The sequence below is a fragment of the Zonotrichia albicollis genome, chromosome 19 (assembly GCF_047830755.1).
Source record: "Zonotrichia albicollis isolate bZonAlb1 chromosome 19, bZonAlb1.hap1, whole genome shotgun sequence".
Lineage (NCBI taxonomy): Eukaryota > Metazoa > Chordata > Aves > Passeriformes > Passerellidae > Zonotrichia > Zonotrichia albicollis.
Window position 1 is genome coordinate 13,548,792 of NC_133837.1, and position 18,296 is coordinate 13,567,087.

The 18,296-nt window shown below is 45.0% G+C and overlaps 1 protein-coding gene across 1 annotated transcript in view; it reads left to right on the forward strand.

Annotated features, from left to right (window-relative positions):
- Nucleotides 1-860: 860 nt before the first annotated feature.
- The window catches only part of ASPSCR1 (ASPSCR1 tether for SLC2A4, UBX domain containing), a 35,627-nt gene continuing 18,191 nt past the window's right edge, over nt 861-18,296 (forward strand). The window contains exons 1-9 of the mRNA XM_074555297.1: nt 861-1,273; nt 1,356-1,411; nt 2,069-2,180; nt 5,922-6,022; nt 10,010-10,067; nt 10,879-10,952; nt 11,736-12,144; nt 16,560-16,699; nt 17,976-18,057. Coding sequence (XP_074411398.1) covers nt 1,175-1,273; nt 1,356-1,411; nt 2,069-2,180; nt 5,922-6,022; nt 10,010-10,067; nt 10,879-10,952; nt 11,736-12,144; nt 16,560-16,699; nt 17,976-18,057 — 1,131 coding nt within the window. The 5' untranslated portion in view covers nt 861-1,174. The remainder of the gene's footprint in view (nt 1,274-1,355; nt 1,412-2,068; nt 2,181-5,921; nt 6,023-10,009; nt 10,068-10,878; nt 10,953-11,735; nt 12,145-16,559; nt 16,700-17,975; nt 18,058-18,296) is intronic.

The following is an 18,296-nucleotide window of genomic DNA, read 5'->3' on the forward strand; positions in this document are numbered from 1 at the left end:
AATAAATTCCAGTGGTTACTTAAACTAAAAGTTTTGGGTTTTGTTTGCTGGGGTTTTTTTTTGGTTTTTTTTTTTTTTTTTTTTTTTTTTTGGTGAGTTGTTTTGTTTTCTTTCTATGATAGCAAACTAAACAGACTGTCATCGAATCTGAGAGTGCCTTTGATGCAGTGGCCATGTTGAGACTGAAGGGAAAACCCATAAATGAAATAAAGTCTCTGGGAAATTGTGTGTTGTGAAATGTATGATAATTTCGGTTCCTTGGCTGCAGCCATGTCTCCTGGCCATCTGAGTTTGCAGCACTGACCACGAGGTTCCAAATGAACTTTTTTCTCCTTTTTTTGCCAGATGAAATGTCTCTCAGGAGCAGCAGGATGCTGTGCTTTGTCTGACCAACGGCGCCCCGGCTGTGGCAGTGCCGGGACGCTGCCGTGGCGCTGGGAAGGCGGCAGGACGGTCCCCATTCCCCTGCGACATGCGGCGTTCGCCAGGGCTGTTATTTGGCCCGGGAGACCCTTCCCTGTACGCGCGGGGATTTTCGGTGCCACTGCCTGGGAGGGAGATCCGAACCCTTCTGCCCAAGGCATTTCTGGCCCCGGCGCTGCCTGGGGATGCCCGGGCCGGCCGGCCCTGGGTTAGGAGTCGCCGCCTGCGCTGCCGGCCAGGGTCCCGGTAAAGCGAGAATGTTTTATTTCCCTGGGGGAGGATGCCGACACTGGAAACCCAAGGGACAACACAGGCGCCGACAGCCACAGCGGGAGGCGCGCCTGGCTCCCGTCCCGCTCCCCGCGGGGCTCCGGAGCCGCCCCCAGCGCGGCCCGGCGGGCAGGGCCGGGGCAGCCCCCGCCCAGCGCCGGGGGAGCCGCCCGGGCCGCCCACCGTGCGCCGTGTCCAGGGGCCGCCGCCAGCCCCCCTCGCGCCCCGGGCGAACCGCCCCGCTCCGCTCCGCTCCGCCCGCAGAGCCGCCGGCCCGTCCCGCCGCGGGCCGGCTCCGCCAGGCCGGGACCGTCCGCCACCGCTCGCTCCCGCAGCCGCCGGGCCGGGCCGGGCCGGGCCGGGCCAGCGCCCCCGTCCTCCTCCCCTCCGGTGCGGTCGGGGCGCGGCGGGGCGGGCCGGCAGCGGGACGGCCCCGGGCCGGCTCCGCCCCGGCCGCGCAGGGCTGGCACGGCAGGGGAAGATGGCGGCGGCGGGCGGGGGCGGCGCCGCGGTGTCGGTGCTGGCGCCCAGCGGGCGGCGGGTCACGGTGCGGGTGGGGCCCGGCACGGTCCTGCTCCAGGTGGGTCCGCGGGGCGAGGGGGCTGCGGGGAAGGCGGTGGCAGGGCAGCAGGCAGGCCGTGACGCCTCTGTTCTCTCCGCAGGTCCTCGAGGAGGTCTGCAGGAAGCAGGGTGGCAGCCCTGGCGAGTACGGCCTGAAGTGAGTGTCGCCGCGGGGCCGGGCCGGCTCCGGCTGCCCCGGCCGTGCGAGAGGCCCCGCCCGCGGCCGCTCTCCGCGCCGGGCCCGGCGCTGCCGGAGTCCGCGGCTCGGCCGGGGCCCGGCGGAGCCCGCGGCGGGCGGTGGGAGTGCGAGGGGCCGGGACGCACACTGAGCTCTGCCCAGGGCGGCTCGCCCCGCTTTCCCTGTGCCACGCATCTTTCGGTGCCGGGACACACGGCGAGGCCCCATGCCGCTGCCACGGGACACCCACGCGTGCACCTCATCCAGAGCACAGATCAGCAGCGCCCGTCTCCCCTCTTACCTGGGGGTTTGACCCTCCGCTTTTGTGGTGTCTTCATTGCAACTCGTTTGTCTGAGTAGCACACACACAAAAAAAAAAAAAAAAAAAAAAAAAAAAAAAGTGCATTGGAAGTACATTGGTATTTAACGAGGCTTGGCTACGTAGTTGGTTGCTGTTTATCTTTTTAAAACCTTTAAAGGAAGAACATAGATTTGAGTCCCTTCTCTGTGACTTCTATGAACTGCAGCTCCTTTGGTGTGCAGAATAGCTTTTGTTGATTTTGTTGAATTCCTTCTGGGAATTCTCTTGCCCAATACCTGGACTTTGTATTGATCATAGGCTGTGTTCTCCTTCAGGTTTCAGAGGAATGTGTTGGACCTGTCTTTGCAGTGGAGATTTGCTAGGCTGCCCAACAATGCCAAACTGGAGATGGTGCCAGTCTCCAGCAGAGCAGGAGCTGGAACCACGGTATGTTCATTTACACAATGTGACCTGTTTTGTTCAGTTACCAGTTGTGCTGATAGGATCTCATCAGATCTAATGACCAAGAGGCCGGCTGAAGACTGGTTGCAGTGCTTTCGAAAATAGTAATTAGGTAACTGAAAGTCTTTGCTTAGAGTCTGCATGAGCATGGGATACCCGCTGTGCTAGAGGAGAGAAACTAGTGGTCATGGATAGCTAAGATGTTAAACATCAGTGACGACTAATTCACTTCCCTTTCCTAATTTCTGTTTCAGTTGCTGTTGTCCAGCTCTGGATTTTGAGTAAATCTCAGATTCTTACAGAATCTTGTTTTGCTGCTTTCCCAGCATTGGTGTTCATGGTGTGTTTACACAGCTTTAGAGTCTTCAGTGACATGTTCTGTGTTCATCAGTGGCCAAATGTCCCTATGTATTATTATTTGCAAAGGACTTTTGGACAGTGTTTTCTCTAGAAATTATGGCCACTTTTAGGAGTGTAAAAATCTTCTGTACATACTCCTGTGGCCATAGGCCTAACTTTTCAAGCGATGCATAGGTGTTACTGAGTGTGAACTTTTCGTGGTGTAAAAATGATGTGTGGTCTTACTTAAGTAGCCTGGCAATGGAAATTTGACTGTCGCTAAGTCATCCTGTTATTTGTTAACTTCCTCATAGGAAGTTTCTCCATTTTCATGGAAGTTTCAGGTCTGTTGCTGCTGATCTCTTAATGTCTGTCAGCCAAGCAGTGTTAGTGGTGTTTGTTATAGGCAGTTAATCTGAGAGAAACTGATCAGTGAACTTTGTGGTGTGAAAAGGCTTTGGAGTCTCTTCTTTAGTTCACTTTGTAACGTAGTTTTGGAGGTCCCTGATGTTCATACTTTTCTCTGTAAAACTTCCATGTTCTTAGCTTTGGCACTCATGCCTTTTTTCTGATTTGGGGGTAGAAGGACATTTGTGCTTGAAATAGTGTCTTTACTTTAAAAAATACCACAAAACAGTAGCATCTGCTTAAAATTTTCAGTGAAATGTTGTGGTGGAATGGAGGTTTCTTCCAGAGAAAAGTCTTTCTTTTGAAATGGTGCAGTGATGACTGTCTGACATTTGCATCCAGTTTGGGAGGTACTGAAGGAAAACAATGATTTTATTTTTTTCCCCTGAATTATATTGCGAGAAAAGGCAAGAAGGACTTGTTCACTGTTAGGAGAGGGTTATAGTGTGGAAGTGTTGCATTAGATCACAAAAGAGAAGAGCTAAAAGAAGTATAAGCTGTTACTATTTAGTTGCAGTTCAACAGCACAATATACAGAAGTGAGGCTGCCCTGGGAGTGCTGGTTGCTCTGTCATGAAGGTGAGAAGATGCAGCAAATGTGCATGTAAAGAGTGGAGCCTAAAGAATCCCTGCCCCACAAACTTGAGCAGATTTTACTTGGGAGAATTTCACAGTGTAAGAAAAGACTTTGTACAGAACAACTGACTAAAAAGAATTCCCTCCCACAGGGAGTATGTGTTAAAAAATAGGGAATTCCGTAACAGCCAGATGAGTGTGACTGGGATGTAGTGGCAGTTCAGATGCAGACTCAGTCATGCCAGCTGGCTGCAGTAATATTGAGATGAATTTCATTCTCTGTCTTTTATTACTGTATGTTCTATTAAGATTATGTGTGTGGAAGTAGGTGTGCTTTCCTTTAGTGACAGCAGTTACCCTAGAGACAGAATACAGGTTTTGGTAAATCGTGAGTTTGGTCAGCAAATCTGATGTTTTAAAAATAGAAAGCTTTTGGATTTGCCTGTGCTTGTGGAAAATACTGTTTCCTGTAAGACAGTTCTTTAGTGAAAAATGGAACAAATTCCCTTTGTGATAGTGGGTGATGCAGGAGCACCATCAGTACAGCTCTGGTGTTAAAGCTGTCAGCCTCTTTTTTAAATGTTTGTAAACTTAGACGATAATTGGCACTGGTTGTTGGAATACTAAGTAGCACCTGGGGTTTTCGAAGCGACTTTTCAATGGAGCGAACAGGACTTTCGTGACATGTTTGTCTTTGAACTGTTGCCCAAAAACTGATGCAACTGATAGTCTGAATTTCTGGCCTGGATTCCTACAGAATGGTGATGTCAGCTGTCATCGCTCTGCTGTAGCTGAGAATAATCTAAAGCTTGTCTCCCATATAGGAGAAACCGGGAGATTGTGTTAGTGGTGGGATGTAATGACACTGTACTGTCAGCTCATTATTGATGATGCCACTGTTTCCTTTATGCAGAAAAATTCCTGTCTCCAGCAGATCAGCATTTGTAGTCCTGTGAGGACTGGTGGGAGCCAAGGCAGATGACAAATGTATTCCTCCATGGAAATCACAGTGAATTACTGGAACTTTCCCACCTCTCTGTAGCTCCTGCCCTCATGCTTGCACACACACCTTGCACTTGGTGAGAGGCTGCACTGAGAGTATTAGTAAGGACACATGAAAACACAGAATGAAAGAAAGTGGCTTTGGCTATCTTGGCCTAATGTCCTTCTCAGGCTTTGGAATAAGGCCAGTTTTTGTGGACTTCTGCAAACTAAAGTTGACTGGAGAAACCAGGTTGTATCTAGTGGCTGCAGGACTTTGTGTGATTTTTCTTTAGACAAGTGAGCTAATTGGGAAAACTTGAGAGTTAGACATTCTGGAAAAGGCTGAATATTCTCTAAAAGGTTAAGATAACACCTAAAGTGCTCTGCAGAATATTATCTAGATAATAGATACCTGTCTACCTCTTGATTAGCTGCTAAACTTTTCCCTTGGGACGGTCAGGAATTTTAACTTCTTCAGGACTGACCCCAGCATGTGTTCACTTTAGAAATGTCTTGGTGGTTTTGTTTTTTTTGTTTGGTGTTTTTTTTTTTTGTTTTTTTTTTGGTTTTGTTTTTTTTTTTTTTTTTTTTTGTTTTTGTTTTTGTTTTTGTTTTTGTGGGGGAGCAGTACGGAAGCAATTCTCTAAAGACTGTGTGGTGCCTTATAATATACGTGGATGTTCACATTCCAGGTTGGAAAAGATCTGTTAAAATCTGCAGCTAGCTGGCTCTTGTCTTTTTTTGCAGGTGTTCAAGAACTCGATAATTTAATGACCAGAATTATTGTTGAGATTTTTTTGTTACTTCACTCTTAAATTGTATGTCAAAATGTGGTGGTTAGGAAGCATTAGTGAGTTGCAAGTTACAAATGTCATTCCTTCAGACTGCTAACGGTTGTTTAGGTCTTCAGTAAAGCAGGGATGGATGGGAATGTGTTAATTGCTTCTGTGTGTGGATATGCAAGTGAGCAGTTTTGTCCCATGGAAGTTGTTCTGCAGAATGACGCTGGAGTAGACCAGCTCTGTGTTGGTGTTTTTAGATGGTGCAGCTGCATCAGGCATGTCTGGGTTATTGGAATTTGTTTTATGCAGCTGTGAAGACCCTTACTGTAAAGTTTCACCTGGTATAAAGCAGAACACCTCTGTTGCTCATGATGGCACATTATTTGGGATGTTTGCATTGGCATTTTTCTGAATATGTTGCAGTTCAAGATAGGGCAGGGGAGAGGGGCCCATGAAGGCTGGTTAGTATTCCAGGATGGCCTTCCCCACACTCAGGAGCCATTCTTCCCAACGAACAGGAATCCAGGCCAGAATGCCTGCATTGATGAAAAAGAAACACCAAAATATTTTAAAAAGTTGTGAAGAAAAATAAGTTTTCATTCAATTTTCAGATGAATTAATTGTGGTGTTCTTATAGGTTCGGATAGCATTACAACTAGATGATGGCTCCCGCTTGCAAGACACCTTCCTCTGTCAACAGACCTTGTGGGAACTTCTCAACCATTTTGCAAAGATCAGGTGAGAAATGCAGTGAGAAAATACTTGTTTTGATTTCTGCATGCCACTAATTACTTGTTACAGTGACCCAGCTAAATCCTTCAAATTTGTAGAATTTACATTTATTTGATTGTGATTTCTCCTATAACAGAGATGTTTGCATTTTCCTTGCTCTTTCGTATTTGACAATCCATAGTTTTATTATTGTTTTTTAATCCAGGAGTACCACTCCTGATTCAGGGCATAAACTGGTAACAAACTGCTGAAGCTGTGAAGATACTGGGATATGTTGCACCACCTTCCTTTTATACAAATCTCTTTGAAGTCAGATTGCTGCTAGAGATGTGTGTGTCAAGCCTGGATGATCTCCATCCCCACTATTTCTGTGCTGCAGCTCCCTGTAGTGCAGGGGATTCTTTCACATGGGTTGCTGTTGCTTTTGAGGCTTGCTGTTGTGCAGATTTTTCAAGGAAATCTGGAGCTCTCAGCAGGTTTATGTGGAATCTTCAAAAGACTGATTAGATCCTGTTTAAATGGAAGAATTTCTGGTTCTGTATTTATTGAACATGTACATGGGTTAGAAATCTTGTTTTAGTCTAGTCTACGTTGAGTGCTACCTCTTGTCTTTAGTTTTGATTTTAGAAGGCTGTATTGTTTTGAAATGGCAAGCTAATAAACTTCTCGGAGAGAGGCACTTCTTTTCTATTTTTCATGGTTTGGAAGAGGAAGCCTTGAAGCTGTGACAGCCGTTCTGTTTTTAATCATGGACCATGTCTACAATGTGACATTTATTCATAAGTAAAGGAACAGTATGCATGTAAATGCTAGAGATAAAAGAACTATTTTTCTTTTAATTGAGGAAAGAGGTAGGAAAAAACCACAGGTATCATTTTCCTGAGGGTTTTAAGCCCCCTCTTGTCCCTTACTACATCCTCTGTGAGGAGAGGAGTGCCTGTTGCAGTTTGGGGACTGCTAGACTGGTGGAAGGTGGTAGTTACTGACAGTGACAAATAACCTTTGTGTGGCTTTGTCACATATTAGTTGATTGTTTCTTTGGTTTAAATTTTGAGCTTTTCATATAATTTTGCTCTTTTGAAGTGGTTTTATTGGTTACAGGTCATTGTAATACTACTAGCTCATATACATGTTGCTCTTCTTAAGCTTCTAACTGCGGCAGTGTGCTAAGCATTCATAACTTCAGAACACAGCTGCTCTTTTCTGGCCTCTGGAAGCTGACTTCAGATGTTTGGATGGACTTTACAATCTTGATTAAGTTCAACAAGCAGCAAAGGTGCTGTGTGTGGTTTAGTCACAGAACAAGCTGAATCTACAGGCATCTGTATGGATTTAATGGGCTGAGTTACTGTTCAATGTGTTTTGATTCTGTTGACTAACTAGTCAGCTAGTTGTTGATGTTTGCTGAAATCCTTCCTTGGGCTCTCCAACTGGAGACGTTTTCCTGGAATGCTTGGCCGCTCTAAGTGCGTGAGGGGAAGTATTCTAAATCCACTGGAATTTCCCCTGGGTTTCCAGCATCCATCTTGGCTAATTGGGTCTGAAGAAGGTCTGGAAGCTATTGTAGGGCTGCTCCTCCTCTCAGCGTGCGGCAGTCCTTGCACAAGATGTTTACAGGCCCTGTCAGATCACTACATGAAGGAATCTAATCTGCTTGCCGTTCCCCTTCTGAAGAGCAGCACATCAAAGAGAGGACAGTATGTTTGATGTGTGTGCTTGCCTCAGTGGGTGCATGTAATGGATTAGCAGCAGCTGGAGGAGGAGCCTGCTGCTTCCAAGAGTTAGACAGAAATAAGTCTCTGGGGATCTTTGTGTGGAGTCTGTGCTGCAGAGGCTGGTTGAAAGCACACTGTTGTCTGCCCTGTGAGCAAGAATCCTGCATTTCTATCTTCCACTCTTGCCTGCTTTCAACTTCAGCAGCTTTATGGGCTGTTCTCCATAGAGCAGTTGCAATTCAGAGACTCAGAGACATCTTTGATAATCATTATAATTCTTCACTGCTTCACTGCTTCTTCTTCTACACCGGTCATTCATTTGGTTCAGATATTTTCCACACATTTTTAGAAAACTCTTCAAAGAATTTCTTGGATTGAAGTGGAAAGCAGTTTTTGGAAAAGTGAATGAAACTAGGTTATTTCTATAACTCACACTGGCTTCCTCTCTATTAGTCTTTGGTGAGGACATGTTCCATTCCACCTAAGACTTTTTTCTCTTAGATGGTTGTCATCCAGCTTTCCTGACAGACAGCAGCTTGAGGTTCAAGCTTGTGGCTTGTGTTCGTGGCCTGTTCTGTCTGCCTTTTCTGTGATTCTGTACTGTGTCTCTGTGTCTCATCAGTCCTTTTATCTTTTGTGCACTGTTATTGAGGATTCCTCCAGGGATGCAGCTAACCTTAATTGGAAGCAAATCCTATTGAAAATAAGGTGGGAATGAGTATCTTTCCTGGATTGTCTGGAGAAGTCTGAGTGCAGTAACCTGCTATGGTGTGCTAATGGTGATCTTTTGTTCCAATTCTCCAATTGAGACAAGATTTTTTTTTTCTGCCTTTCATCATCAGGCATTGGCCTTGGGAATTTCCTCGGGTACTGCTGCCAGAGGAGCGAGGGAGGTTGGAGCCTGGGTCTTATATCACAAGACAATGTTCTTTTGTATGAGCAACTTAATCTCTTGATTCCTGCAGAGCATTGTATAGTGTGTTTTGTTCCTGAAAGAGAATAACTAATTGCAGAATCACAAATGGAGGCAAACCTATTGTAGTGTTGGTTTGGTTGTTCACCTTGAAGTTAACTGTGTTTCATAATCTGAAACTTGAATATAGTATTTTGGATGCTGTGGTGTGTCTGTTGCTTTCTGCACAATGGGATTTGTTGTGGTGACTGGGAGAAGTGTTCTGAAATAGTGGTCTTGCAGTCTTGGTACTATGAACTCCCTGGAATATGTTGCAACTGGTCTGGAAGCAGTTCTCAGCTGCTGTCTTTCCTAAAATAGACCTGACCCTCAGGACTGGTTTTATAGTTTGTTCTGTTTGGATTTACTCTACCTCTGGGTTTCATTGTGACTCGCCTTGTCCCATACCGCTGTGCTGTTGCAAGCTTTTAACCATTTGATCAGGATGGCATATAGACTGCTACAATTAAGCCTGACATCTCAGTTGTGGTTTTTGCTTAACAGATTTAGTCCTTCATATGCTTCAACTGGAAACCACTGATGTTCTCTGGCTCTTGAGAATTACTCAAAGATTGAGTATCATAATTTTCCAATGGCTCTCTCCATCCTGAGTGGCTTCTGGTTTCATTTATATGTCATTGTAGCTGAGTTTTAAGTCTCAGTTGAAATGTCCTTGATGAATTTTCATGGAATTTGATGGCTGTTTCCCTTAATTTTCCACTTCATAGGCTGGTTGACTCCCTCTCAGTTCAGTTTATTTTGTCACTTCATGCTGGGCTAAGTTTGGTTATGCAGACTCCAGAGTTCTGCTGGGCAAGCAGGTTGTTAAAGTGCAAAAGGTGATTTCCCTGTTAACATAACAGAAAATGCTACCTGTGTCCTGAGGTGGTCTTTCCCTGCTGCCTGGATATATTGCATGTCTGTTTGTGGAGTTCCAAGCTTTTCTAAGAGCAGCAGACAGACTGTGCAATGCACAGTCACTTCAGAACCACACTCTTCAGTGGCTGTGTGGATTTTGACTGTTATTTAAGGGATTCTTTTCCTGCATAACTCCTTGACATAACTTTGTTTCTGGTAATATTGCATCTCAAAATATAAGTGTTTAAATTATGTGATGCTGAAGGCACAATATTTTGCATGAATGCATTGAAGCAAATTGTTTACTTAATGTCTCATAGTGGTCCTGTGAACTGTGTAGTGGTTATTGCTGGAGAAAAACGGAGGACAGTGTTTCCTGCTGATTTCACTTTGTACTGTTACTCTGCGCTGGTTTTGGAGGGGGCAGGCTGTTCTGCAGATGCTGCAGTGTTTTGCTCTTTCTTGCAGGGAGCTGATGGAACAGGATGGTGAATTGTCTCCAGTCTGTATTTACATGCGGGATGAGGTAAGGCAGCAAAGGCCTCTCAACTGTCTCATGTCCCTAAAACATAAGAAAACTTAGTTCTGCTTTCCAACCTGGAAAGTGTTTCTTTTGAACTTTCTTGAGAGGGGAAGTAAAAAAATGTTGGTGTTTTCAATGCATGACGTGTCTGTATGGAAAAAAGCTCTCTTGGAACGTAACCTTGTGCCGTTGAGACCTCTGAGCCCATAAAATGAGCTCAATGACCTATTTGTGTTTTTCTTTCCAGCTTCTTTTAAAGCTTGAGTCAAAACAGTGTTTTCATTTTAATAAATATTTGCTTTTCTCTGTTTTGATCTTTTGCTATTAATGTTTTGTTAAATATTTTGTATGTGGATATTATGGAATTATGGACAGCTCTCCCTAGCTGTCCCCTTTACTTCCCACTGACCTCTGTGGACAGATCGTCTTTATTCTGGAATAGGTCATTACAGACAGATAGGAGGTGTGTGTAAGGAAATCGTCTGTCTTGCAGCCCTGAGATGTTGCCTGTCATTTAACTCCTGACATAAAAGTAGCTTTGCTGTAGTTGGATCCCACTTGGATGTGTGTATGGGATGAAAATATATGTAGGTCACCTTCCATTGAGACGATTTAATAAACTGCGAATTTGGTGAAACAGTACAAGTTGATACAGATGGATTTCAGGTCTGATTTTCAACTGCAGGAGTGTGTCTTCACCTGTTTCTTGTGTTGTGTGGTATTTCTTCAGATACAGGTTTCTTTCTGTAAAGAGCTTTACATGCTTTCCTGGGGAATCAGAGGCCGTAACTACTCTCCTTTGGTTTTGTTGTAGATATCAGGAAAAGAGGCCCTGGAGAGGACAACACTGAAATCACTTGGCCTGATTGGAGGCAATGCCATTATCAGGTTGGGAGAAGCAAAGTTTGGCCTCTTTATTTTCCCTTTCCACTCTGATGGTGAATTTATTTTGTTTCAAGTACCAAAAGAAAGAAAAAAAAGAAAAAGAAAAGTCACAAGAAAAGACGCCAAATTAAAACATTGCGGCATTCAGAAATTACTGCATTTGCCTGTTTATCTCAAACTGCTGCCCAGATGTGCTTTGCACAGCAGCAGATTCTGGCACTGATCGGTCATGTGCAGATTAAAAGAGCTTGTTTGTTTGTTTCTTTTTTTATTTATTTTTTTTTCTTCCTCCTTTGAGTGGAACAGACAATTCAAAGTTAAAAGTCTCTCAGAGAGGGCAATCAGCTGCCACTTCCTTCTTCCCTGCTCTGGATCTCAGGCACTTAACTCCCAGCTGCTGCAGGCCCTGGTGGCTGTTGGGGGGTGAGTTTGGGACAGGGACAACCTTTCTGTGATCTCCTGACCAGCTCTTTGTGGTATATACAGAAGGCAGGAGTGATTAGAAGGCTGTGCTTTCCAACTGCCTACTGATTTTCTCTAGAAGGCAGTTTTCTTGCAGAGGAGTGGGTCCCTGTTCTGTTATTCTGCACAACCCCCTGGCCCTCTACCCCACACTTCACAGTAATTGGAGCTTGTTCTCTGTAAGGACCTGGAAGAAGAAAGTTATTAAATCAGGGTGTATTTGAGTCAGATGTTGTCTTTGTGTCATGGAAACATTAAGAATAGAGAGGGCAGCAGTCCTAGGATTATGATTTTATTTTTATTCCTTTTGGTGTCTTCTTCAAGAGTTGTCATGAAGAAATGCCGTTCATCTGGTGGGGAGGGTGCCACGGTGCCTTGTAATGAGCCAACAGTGAGGCAAGGCTCCATGGAAGAAGCAATGGATGTGCCACTACCTCAAGAAAACACATTTCCAAAGGACTTGGAGCACAGGGATGTGGCTGTATCTTTAAACAGCTGCACACACAAGCAAGACTCGATTAAAGATTCTCATGCTAGCTTGGAGGAGCTGCAGCATTTCCCAGAGCCTGAGCCTGACCCGCTTGGCCCTTTTTTTGGAGAGGGAGAGCGTCTGGGGGACTCTCCTGTAGCTGTACCATCTTCAAAGCTGCCAACAACTTTTTCGAGCCCTGGCGGTCCTTCTAAGCCAAAGAAGTCTAAGAACAGCCAAGAACTGCGAAAGGAGCAAGAACAGGTAAGGGAAAATGTATTTGCAGTTTGGGCAACGAGGGCTTTTTTTATATCCTGCCTTGCCTGAGGCTGCACTCCCATGAGGAAAAAGATGTTTCCAGATTTAGGACTTTTTTCCCTGTGTCACAGAATTAGGTGCCTTAATGACACACAGTTCTGTCTGAGTTCAGAAAGGAAGTAGGAAGGATTTGAGTTTAAGAATTTGCTGTCCAGAGTTAGGCAATAGAGACAACACAGCTGCCTTAAATCACAGTCCAGAAGATCCTGCACCTCAGTGCCACAGATTTCATGAACAAATGGCCACTTTGTTACCTGACCCTGTGACTTAATTTTCTTTGTATTGCAGATGAAGCAGAAACCTTCCATCCTTTTCCTTTTGTCCTTCTCCTTGCTTATAGAAGTAGTTTTTGTCTTAATCTAAAATATCTTGCCTCTGAAGTAGTCTTCCTGTCTCTAACTATCTCCCAGAGGGACAGATTGCACATCTCACCATTGTTGGGTCTCTGAAATAAAGCTGTGTTTGTTAAAACTGAAAAGTGCTTGAGCCCATGTTGAGATACCAGAACTGATGGCTGAAAAGTGCTGTGATGCCATCCCAGAGTCACCTGGGAATGACATTGAAGTGTGTTTTGTGCAGGCCAGCTGTATGGAATTGAATGCCTTCAGGAAGGTTGGGTATGTCTGGCAAGTAGCGTAGCATGAAGTACAGGAGCCATTTAATTAATAATTTACTCCTTGTTATTATGCACTGAGAGTTTCCCATTCTGGATTCTCAGTGAGCAGCTCTTTTCTTGCTCCTTTGGCTCATCACTGGCCAGCTTTCGTGTCACAGATCCCCTTTGTTGTTTCTGACTCTTTGGTACCTCCTAGAGTTGGAGGTTTGAATCTCCGCTGGTCTGATCCAGCCAGGATTGAACAATAGAAAGCTATAAGTAGAAAGAAAGGATGCCTGGGGAGCTTCAAAGGGAGCTTAGTCCAGGAGGAATTTAGCAAGACTGTGGATGCTTTCACGTTGATGTAGAGACTCTACCTTAGTTGACTTCTCTGTGGTTGCAGCCTATTTTTGATGAGTTCTGAATTGTTGAGGAGCAGAAGCCAGACCGTGGAAGGACTCTGGAGCAGCTGTGAACTGCACAAGTAGCAGAAAGAGGCCATGCCAACCTGCAGCGGTGAATATTTGAGTGTATTAGAAGCGTGTTTGGGTCTGTCTAATCAGTATTATTTAACCTTTTGGAGCAGACCCTTAACATGGAGAATTAAACAGTAGGCTGGGTGATTTGTCCAGTCTCATGTGTTGCTTGCTTCAGTTGCACTCTTGTCTATGAGGGGTTTGGAAAGGAGGAGTTTGTGCTGTGTCTGGGAAGAGAGAAGAAGTGCGAGGGTTTGTGGTGCTCCCCTTCAGCAGTCTTGTTGCCCACACTTGTGTGTGCCCTGGTGGGAGAGGCAGAGCTCCATCATTCCGCTGAGCTCCTGGGCATGGCTGAGTGCTGGTGGCTGACGGACTCACACCGAGCCATGTCGTTCTCGCGGAGTCGCAGTCCAGTTCAAACCACTTCTGGAGCCAGCCGCCTTCCACTCTGAGAGCAGCTTGGGAAGCAGCTGCAGATTCTGTTGGGGGAGTTGTGTCCTTGTGTTAAACAGCATGTGATTTTGACGGCTGCTTTCAAGCCCTTTGATCTCTGGTACTTTTGCTGCTGATTGATTACATTTTGTTCCCTCCTCCACTCCTGCCATCTTCCACTCTCCTCCCAGCAGCAACAGCCAAGTAAGGCTAGCCACATGGCATCTGCTTTTTGTCCTTTTTCAGTCCCGAGGAAAAAAAACCCAAAACAAAACAAATTATTTTTAAACATCAAAGGTCCATTTTTGTAAAAGAATCTTCTCATTAATGCTTTGCCTGTGTGTGGTTTTTGAAGCTGAAGAGAGGCTGGATAAAATCTGTGCCGGCATCCCTTCGTTTCTTGGGCTAAAGATGGTTTACAGACAGCTGCAAGCTGACTTTGATGTCAGAATGTTAATTATTAGAAGGTAACTTTAAACCAGATTCAGCATGAGATTGGAGCTCCCAGAGGTGGTGGGGAGGAAGTGGGTCTCTGGGGAGAGCTTGCTGCTGTGGAAAGCACAATGACCCCTATTTCACTTAAATCATAAGAGTTTTCCTCAGCTTACCTGCTTCCCTGGGAGCAGGATGGTGACCCCAGAGTGCATTCTTCCTGACACCTGGCTTTGTCACATAGGCTGCACTTAAGTAGATGCTGCTGTGAACATACAGCTTCAGCCTCATGGGGAAAAGTGCCTGACATTTCAGCCTTGGTGGAAGAATAGACTTTGAAGAAGGAAGATGGCAAACCTTAGCATAGCATCTTTGGCTCCTGGAAGAAGTAGGACACCAAAATGCACAGCTTGCTTTCCTCCGGTTTACATAATGGAAAGTAGAACATCCGGCCATTTATTGTTACAGGAGATGGTTATTTTTTATCACAATTGCGGAAAACACTGCGTGTGCAGTGGGCTGGGAAGTGGGTTAGTATTCCTGGAGTCTCTTTCATAATCATTGTGAGAAGTTAATTTTTGGATTCTGTCCGCACTTTAGGATTGTTGGAGCCCACAACAAGGAAGAGGAGGGAACACTTAGGACTGGAATATATGTCTGCCTTGTGCCATCTTGGGTTCCCAATGCCTTGGCAGATCCATTAACTGTCACTGTAATTTGGATGGGGGCTGACTCTTTCCCTTTGGAATCCCACTGCTGTTGGGATTAACGAAAGTCCTTGTTAGCGCCAATACTAAATGGTAACTTTAGGATTTGCTAATGCAGAGTTTGGATACTTTGGAGTTCTCTCCATCGTATCCTTGCACCCTTCACAACACGCCATAGGATATACCTCCTCAGTCTTTTGGGTTTGGGCTTGTTCAGAAAACATCTATTTTCACTACATGTTTAGAATGAAATGAAACTCAAGCCTGCTTGAGGAGATGAAAATACACTGGGTTCTTGGGGAGGCCTGATTAATTCTCCTCTGGCCTCTGACATAGATGTGCCCTCACTGGAGCATCAGTGGTTGGATCACGGTGCAACCTGCTTCCCAGCAGATGGTCCTGGGCACTTGGGGTCCTTCCTGCAGCACTGGCACTCCCACCCCACCCGGGCCTGGGGAAAGCTGCAGCCAGGCTCCTGTACCCGCTCGTTAGGGCTGACCCTGCTCAACTTTCTAAAAGTAGCCAAAGGTCCCACCCACACAACCTCCATCTTTTAATTTCTCAAATTACCCTTTAGTGCCCACAAGTAGAGTGAACATTGCCTTGTAATTTGTGTTGTGCTTTAGACAATTGAGAAGACTCCTGTTCCCAAGTGGCCAGTGCCTGGGGGAGGGGTGAGTGGATGGAGGACATCTGGGTGTTAATTAGGATTGGAAAGAGTGTATGAGAGAATGAGGGGAGAAGAAATGGGCTGTGGGTTCATTCACAGAGCCTGTGGCATTGTTAAGCTGGCAGCTGACTAGGAAGAAATGCTGCATTAACTACCAAAATTTTTGTTCCTCTGAGCCTCTTCAGCCATGAGCTGTGTCCTCCCTGCATCTCCTGTAGCCTTCAGTATGCTGTTCTCTGTTTGCAAGCTTTGTTCCTTTAAACAGTTTCGGAATTTAGGAAGTTTGACTTGTTTGAGATCCAGGAGATGTAACTGCCTCTCGATTGCTTGGCTCTGGTCGTGGTTTGTATTCACACAGGCACAGCTGCTGCTTTGGGCAAAAGAGAGAGTAGCCAGCACATAACCTTTCCTGGGGAGGGATCCATTAAAGTCCTGCTGCCTGCAGAGATGGCAAATGCTCTTGATCTCAGTGGTTGGGGCTCCAGTTTGGGCTTTTTAGGGGATTGTGGGTATTGGCTTGTTTTGTTTTGGTTGTTTCATAACTGCAACCACAGCTGTAGGCTAGGCCCAGTTGTGCTGGAAGGTTTGCCATCATGACACCCAGCTCTGGGCTCTGGAGCTGGGGGAGCAGGCAGCCAGGCTTTCTGTGCCCTGCTGGCCAGGTGAGAAGGAGTGCAGCCTGGAGTGCCTGCTCGCAGCTCTGCTGTGTAGGGCAGCTGGCCAGTAAATGCTTTAAGTACCTTTGTTGCAGCTGGTGTCCAGGGAGAACTGCTCTCCTGCGTCTGTGTGCTCTGGTTGCAGCAAAGGCTGATCTCTCACTTTGTAAGTGCAAAACAAGAGGTTTACTGTTTAAGGGATCTTTCTGCACATGAGAAACCAGGATAAAACTTCAAAAGGTGTGCAACGAAACCCTGCAGTGGTTTAGTTCAGAGAGCCGAACAGGTCAAAAGACAGTTTGTAAATACTGTCCTGTTACTCTTTTTCAGGAACCTTATAAGATAAGCAGAGCAATGCATTTAAAAGTAATTTGAGCTCATTTTTTTCTGTAGCTTGTAGAACGTGAGCCCCTTATATGTCACCTAGACCTACTGGAACAACTTTCTGATGGCCCAGAAGAGCTTCCTGATGAATTCTTTGAAGTCACAGTGGATGATGTACGGAAACGTTTGGCACAGCTGCAGAATGAGAGGCAAGTTCCCTTTCTGCTGTGAGTGTCCTGTTGTTGAGCATAGTGACAGTGATCAGCAGAGCTTGTAAGAAACACCTTATCTTCTAAGTAACTGAATTAGCCTTTTATTAGACCTTATCAGAAAGACCAACTTAGCCACAAGCAAGACCTGAGAATGTTTGGAAGAGGCATACACACACACACACACACACACACGCACTGTTCAGGTAGCTGGCTTTCAAATATTCATGATTTTACTTCATCAGACTTCAGTTCAGTAAAAACTCAGATGAAGATAAACTGCCCTTCCTGTCACAGCACCGTTTTGCTGTGTGCATGTTTCTTGAAGAAATTAATTTCATGAATGTATTTAGTTTGAAGTGGGTCAAAGCATTCCTTTAAACATTGCAATAACTCTCCAGGACTGTGAAGCAGTCTCTTTTATGCTATAGCCAAGTCCAAATTGAACTTTTTACTTAGAGTTGATTTTTTTCCCACAGGCCACTGAGTACACAGAATATGGCCTGAAAATTGCTCTGCTGTTTGTGGGTCTGGAGTATTTAGTGGTACAAATGTAGAGTCATTTGGTTGAGGATTACTGGAATACAGGCCCCCCAAAAAGACCCAATTTCCAAATTTGCTGATGCTTTCCCCTTACAGCCAGGGATAAAAATAAGGGCAAGTTACACATCAGTTACTTGGATACAAAGAAAATGTACTGAAGCTGAGCATAGGATCTCTTGGGTCGGAGCTAGTTTCTTTGCTTATGGGAAAATACGTAATTATTTTCTTACATTTATTGTTTCCTCTTAAATACAAGTAGACTTTTATTTTGTACCCACTACTTATTTTAATAGACGTCTACAATGCCAGTTCTTGAATGATCTGAAACTTTTCATTTTTTTTCCTTGTTGCTAATTAATACTTATTAATTTTTTGTGCTGGCATTGTTTTTCAAGTTCAGTAGCTCTTCTGCCCCTGTGGAGTAATAATGTCAACCCTAGTCTCTGGTTTATTGGATTAATAAGTCCACCTCTTCTTGAGTAGTCTTAGCAGACTTTCCTGTCCTCTTAGAATCTTTTTTTGCATCTGCTGTCATGAACTTGTACAATAAAAGTAATTTTATATAGTATTGTTGCTGATGCTCAGTAGTTTCAGGAGGTAGGGAAAATGCTGTGAGAGATGCATTAAACAGTTGATCAGTTCTCATCAGCCCTGCTTGGATCTTGTGCTAGCTTAATAAAGTAAAAATACATTGTAAAATTACAGACAACTTGCCTTCTTCCCATGTCTGTAGGAAACGCCTGGAAGAAGCTCCACTGATGACAAAGTCCTTGAGGGAGTCTCAGCAGAAGGAGAAGTTGGAGCGTTACCCCAAGGTATATTTGTTCATTTTCCACTTCCTCTAGCTATCCCAGACTCAGGGATTGAGTACCTTGGGATTCAGTTGTGAGACTTTTCAAATTCCCATCCCTATTAACTGTTTCTGGGACTTGCATAACAGGAGTGCCATGTGAAAACAGCTGTACTGTAATATGGTAATGTCACTGGTTGAGTGACAGGCAGTAGAGTTGCTTCTGTTCTGTTCCAGATGTCTCAAAACCTTTCTGTTTTGCAC